General features: G+C 34.0%; 1 protein-coding gene across 1 annotated transcript; it reads left to right on the plus strand.

The window, feature by feature from the left end:
- Positions 1-1,355: 1,355 nt before the first annotated feature.
- On the plus strand, positions 1,356-6,383 carry LOC117342932 (CD209 antigen-like protein E). Its single transcript, XM_033905232.1, has 4 exons — positions 1,356-1,440; positions 1,784-1,869; positions 3,000-3,087; positions 4,893-6,383. The coding sequence occupies exons 1-4, from the start codon at positions 1,407-1,409 to the stop codon at positions 5,102-5,104; spliced, it is 420 nt and encodes a 139-aa protein (XP_033761123.1). The 5' UTR covers positions 1,356-1,406; the 3' UTR covers positions 5,105-6,383.
- Positions 6,384-6,493: the final 110 nt, after the last annotated feature.

Below are 6,493 nucleotides of genomic sequence, written 5' to 3' on the forward strand. Positions count from 1 at the left end.
CTTTATGACCTTTATAGTGTTGATGGCCGTTAGGTACTAACTTTCTTTTCTAAAAGATTGGTCTGCACCCAGTGAAAGTGGATTTTCCTTAATCTGTAATGTTCTATGAATAAAAAGAAATATTGGCCATGCTACATATAGCTGTGTCTATACGGCTGTGCTTTCTCAAAACATGAAACGTATTGATGCCCATTGGACTTTTGATCATGTTCTTAGCGACCTACAAATAGATGGCTGACCTGAATAGTTCAATTGGACGCAATTAGTTAACATCCAAAAGCAAATAAAGCAAATTTTAACGTCTCGATAGCTGACTAATACCACGCGTTGATTAAGATGAAAAAGAGCAATATAATAAGTAAGAACAGTTTCCCTTTGGCTGCATAAGATTTTGACATCAGACATAGACAAAGGGACATAATCGCCATAACAAATGATTGAATAAAAAACGCAATATTCAATGTGTATGCTGACTACATCAGTTAAGTTTGGAATCGTTTTAAGCGAAACTGTAGATGTTGGTGGGACAATAATATGTCTTGAAACGTACAGAAAACGGGAAAAGGCTGTCATACACAAAATAGAAAAGTAAATACAGAGGTTTATTATTCCAGAGTGTGTCGACTACATCTATCATTTAAATTAAAATGGTTTAGTTAAAAACAGTAGTTGTCGGGATAATTGATTGACACAGCGGCTACACGAGATGCCGAGATCGACGAGTGGGGTGTACTGTTTTGTCTGTGAACTTGTGGGCTGCAACTCACAAGTCGATCGGAATTTCAAAAAAAACAAATTCCGGTCATTCAATCATTAGAAAAAGAAACATACACAGTGAGATTCAATGTCGAATCAGGGATGAAAACAAAAAAAAAGGTCTAATGTTTCGTCTCCCATACTTGACGAAGATATTTTGTAGCAATTAGTCGATGAATGCACCACACAAGGATGTTAAGTGAGTACGTCCAAACAGCCGGACAGACAACTTCCTTCCAGAGTTCAGTATGTCATTTATCTCCATTGTGCTTGAGAGGGGAACAGATCTCAACATACTTTAACACCATCAAGAAACTACTTTATTCATTCATCGGAATGTCCACGCTAAAAAAAACATGCATACTACACTCATTTTCCCATCTTTTGTGATTTAAATGGATACGGATTCTCACATGACTTGTCGATGAGGTATTGAGTCCTAAACAAATCCATGCTAGCTAACAAGGCATTTACAGCATATATTTCTGAATGTAATATGTTCATTTATACTTTTTAACGATCAATTGATAGATATATATGTAGAAAATATTTCTTTTAGGAAATTTGATTTTAATGCTTGCTACATTTTTCAGATTGACAACCAAAGCTGCTCACCTGCTAGGTGTTCAGAGACCGAAGTTTGTACCAACATGAAAGACGAAAGCCACAGTTGTATCAGAGAAGGTTTGTCATAGTCTTGTATTGTTAAAGATTCTTTGCAAAACCAAAATAATTATAGGAAACTTGATGCGTAAATATAGAGAAAATCAAAATCGTTTCGGAACTCACAACTTTTATAAGACTGTTGGCGATTAAACGAAATATTTTTAGCCAATTATGAAGTACTGGTTTGGTAGGGGTACGTTCAGCAGGACTAGCGAGAGGTAAGAGAAAGGTAATAAAAAATTTAATGGATTCTGATAGTTACGGATTCTACCAAAAGAATTATTTCATATAAATAAACACATTTTTGAAAATAGCATAAGATTTCAGCAATATTTCATGAAGTATTTTTTTCGTATTTCAGATTTTTGTCCAACTATGGAATGGCTGCCTTTCAACGGCATATGTTACCTATTTTTAGAAGAACAATTAAACGCAGACAATAATTTGGTAACTGATCTATTTTCTTTTCTTTTCTTTTTGAATGATACAAACAACGCGATTTTCATCTACTTTTAGTATATCATCCGGATAAAAAGTTTATTTTTTCATTACATTTTTTTGTTTATTGTTTGTTTCAATTTGTTTGTTGTGGTGGTGGTGGTGGTGGGTGTGAGGGTGTGCATGAGGCTGTTTGTGTAGGAGTCTGTGAGGGTGTTTTAAGACGAAACCCACTAAAAAATCTGAAATGAAATTTCGTTTGAAAAAATCCAACACAGCGAACAGATGGATAAATTTTGTCACTGTGTTTTTTGTTTTTGTTTTTGTTCTTACAAACAATAAAAAAACGATCTCTTTAAGCAAATGATTCAAACATTTTTGCGTTGGCGTTCCAAGCTGATTTTGTAGTGACCTTTGATTGCTACATGTAGCATGAACAGACATTATTCAATACATGTAGTTATTGTCCTGATGTCATATTACAAATAAAAACATGGCAGAAGAATTGCGCAAAAGACTACAAAATAATAACATTTTTCAATACAGTTTTAACTAAAATATATTATGCAGCTGGATCGTCCTCCTAGAATTCGTAAGCGATTTTCAGGGTGGTCAAAAGTGTCGATACTGAATAATGCGTTGAATAAAAACGATAGTTCATTTTAACAAATAACACTAATTAGGAATATTTCTAACAATGCACACAATTAAAATATAACCAGACAAGCATTTCAAGTAACACAAGTTTACGTAAATAATTAACATTTACATGCATGTGTATGTATATTATGCGATGTATGCTTTACAAGAGATGATTTATATGTTGTGAGCCTCGTATTGAAAAATGTACTCAATGATGTTCTTACTATTCTCTTACGGTATAGGGCCTTTGTACCTGAGGACTGGTCTCATTTTGTTAGTTTGTATCAACGAGATAGCACTCGAAAGTAAACAAGACAATCGGCTTTTGCAAAATTGACCAAATTCAAATCCTTTAATATGAGGCTCAATGTATCAAAAACTCAGCCCTCGTAATGTTCCTTCTTGCATCAATATGATGGATGTTACTCATTTAGAAGTATCCAACATATCAACCAATTACCTTAAGTGCCTGTTAAGAGTTTATTTGTTGGTAACAGGAGCGGTGTGCCAGTATGAACGCCTCAATGGTACGAGTAGAGGATGCTGCTGTGCATCTTACTCTCCAACAGGAAATGGCAAGAAGGGGTACGTTTGAGTTTATTTTACGTTCTCATCAACAACGATCAGTTGATACAATCAGTTGATACAATCAGGTTTATCAAAATGCTGCACTAGCTGAAAGGATTATACAAAACACACACAATGTATTTACATCTTTTAAAACATATTTAGAGTTAGATGCAGGAGAGCATAACTGAGTAATACTGTATAATATGGGTGTTTAGTCCTTGTAGGACTCTTCTGTGATGTTAAGGGCCTAAAGTGTTAATGAAAGGAGGCGAGGAAAAATAAAACTCGTAAAAGAAAGTAAAATTATTACTTATACATAAAAAGAATAGTATACCAATTACATCAACGCCTTTATCTAGATACTGCCTTATCTATTTATCTAAAAAAAAAAAAACATGTTGGATGTCATATTCAAAATAGATTTTGAATAATTGATATGAATTCAGCATGGCAATGAATTACCATTATTTAGATAATTTCACAACAGTCAGATCTGTAATTGTAACTCAAACAGAGTACTTAAGAAAACTGCATTTCTGTTTTCTTCTTAAGTGCTTCGCAAAAACGATATCGCAAAGTTTTGGCAAGAAATAGTTCTCTTAGGGTAATTCAACTATTGTACGTGTATGGATATGCAATGTTCATTATGTGCCGGGTAACAGGCCCATAATATTCTGATGCGGTACAGTACTCTATGTTTAACACATATTAATGTAAATTTCAAGATTGATATGATGGCACAGAAACGAAATCAGTCTGGAAAACAGGTCAGTACAGACATATGTGTGTCAATGATGGGACAAAGAAAGATCAATGGAAGAAATTGGAAAAGATTCTTTTGAAACAAGATTTTCATCCTTACGTCAATCGAATCATAGAAATAGTGATGTTGGGTATTTGGATATAGATATATTGAAAATGTTCTAATCTTTGTTATCATGTTGCTAAACTAAAGGTTTAAGCTTTCATATATCATAGTAAATGATCCTGAAACCATTCCCATGCTTAAACCTGAAATCTGTGCTCAACCATTTTTTAATCCCGTTTAAATCATGAAATGTCAGTTAGGAAAATAAAACTTTTACATTGAAAATAATACAACACTTGAACTGTATCAATAATTCGTTCAAATAACTGAAAACAAAGATCAGATATCAAATTTATCGCCAAAAATATTGAGCATGAAATGTGTATTCAAACACAAGTACAGCTTTATGAATACCGGCCATAAACAAAGGATAGCTCTTGGCTGTAGTAATTTAGTTCTAATAAATGAAACAATTATATGATACTTGTTTGGTTCAGATGATAAATAAATGTCGATTCGTATTTCTTTAACCATTTGTATGAATTATTGACGGGTTATTTACAATAACATACATATATGTTAATTATTGAGACTCTCTGAACTTCGCTTGTTAGGGTTTTTATAGGAGTTTTTTTAACTGATAAGTGTTTGTTTGTTTGTTGTTTTGTTGTTGTTTTGTTTTTTTAGAGGGGGGGGGGGGGGGGGGGGGGGGTTAGATGATGAATTCCTATGAAACTTTAAGTGGGGTCAGCTTGGCGATCATAAAATTGACAATGTAAATTAAAGTCATTGGGAAAACCTATTAAACACAACACTTCATTTACTTGAAAATTATCGTTTCATCAAGTTCACAAATCGGCCCTTTATATGATAATATATAAAATAATCACTATGACTGAATTGTTCGGCCATGAAAACAAATTTTGATATCATAAAATTAGTGTGCGACGCATGCTGTTCCATTTACACAACGTTATGCAATTGATTAAACAACCAAATATCTTATTGACAGGTATTACACAAATATGGATTGCTGCAAACGAAAGAGGGACAAAAAACCATTGGGTCTGGGGTCCTGGCGATCCGGTGGTGAATGAAGGGTGGGCACCCGGTGAACCATTTGGTTTCAACAAAGAATGCGTCATCCTTAAGACGAATGGTTGGAATGATGTGAATTGTGTCAACTTTGTTAGCAACGCCGTGTGCGAAGCCAGTGCCTTATAATATTTCATCCTAGTCTAAAGAAGCTTCTGTTTTATGATGTCTTCTCCAGAATACGTATTCTATTATGTATTTGGAATTACAATTTGGAATTGTAGACACTCGTTAAATTATGGTAAGTGTCAATGTAGGGCGACGGTCCAACATTAACCTTAGCCGATGTCAAGTTGTTATAAATATACATATGGTGAAATTCAAAAGATAGATTATTTAAAGATAACGGTGTACTATATAATAACAAAAACAAATTGTTGAATTGATTCACGTTATCATCGCGTTATCATCAGTTCGATATGAAACGTTACACTACATAAAATGATTACACTATTGTGAATAGCATCATAGCAGGTGCCAGTTGTCATTCCATTTCCTGTGCGAGATTAATATAATCTTTAATTCCCTTGAGAGTGAGACAGGTGTATCTCAGCCTAAAGAGAAGATTCTTAAATTGCCAAATTCGATGCAGCTTAAGAATCTTACCCCATAGGAAGAGATCACCTGTCACATTCCCAATGCAAGGGGCTGAATGATTATTTTCTTTTTCCCTGTGTACCCTCGTTTATATCTGATATTGCCGTTACATCAATGCAAGACAATGCTGACGAAATGTAGATAAAGTGCACAGGTCATGTTGATTGGTTACATACAAACGATGCTTCCTAGCTAGTGTATAATCACAATATATCTACAGGAATAAGGTATATTTCCTATGTACTCTCCAAGGTCGCAACGACAAAATTATTATTGCAAATATTTGAGGAGACGAATGAGAAATCATTCAGCGCTACCACTTTAAACAGTCTACAGTGTTATCTTATTAAATTATTTATAGTTTTAACAGGTAATGAAACAGTTTTCGGTAGTGCTTTTACACATAGTTTATACTAAATTAAATCCACGGCTTGGTCCCGTCTTTGCAATTTTGATGATTTGTTGAGATAGTACCTGTCAGATGCTTTAGGAGAACAAATGTATTTTAGCCTGTAGAACTACGACTTGATCGGCAGAGGGAGGGAACTCCATCATAACAAACCTACGTTTTGGAATTTTCCACACGCCGAGGAGCAGATAACAAGCATAGTAGAATGTGTATAAATTAATTCGAATTTCTTAATGATGAAATACGTCTTGATCAAAGATTTGTTCACTTTTTTAACATTTTTTCATATACAGACGTATTCGCATTATCAAATTAATTAATCATATCCTCGTTCGTGAGAAGGAAAGTGTGTTATTATGTTTTCACAGCTTCTACAATAAATAAAATTATATTCTTTTCAAATTTACGCCTTTAAGTTTACCTTTGTTGCATTTTCGCGCCATGTTATTGGAAATGTACATACGGTAGACAGCCGATGAAAGTTTAACTGGCTTTAACAATTTTAGAGACAA

This window comes from Pecten maximus, chromosome 14 (genome assembly GCF_902652985.1).
Source record: "Pecten maximus chromosome 14, xPecMax1.1, whole genome shotgun sequence".
NCBI classification, from domain to species: domain Eukaryota; kingdom Metazoa; phylum Mollusca; class Bivalvia; order Pectinida; family Pectinidae; genus Pecten; species Pecten maximus.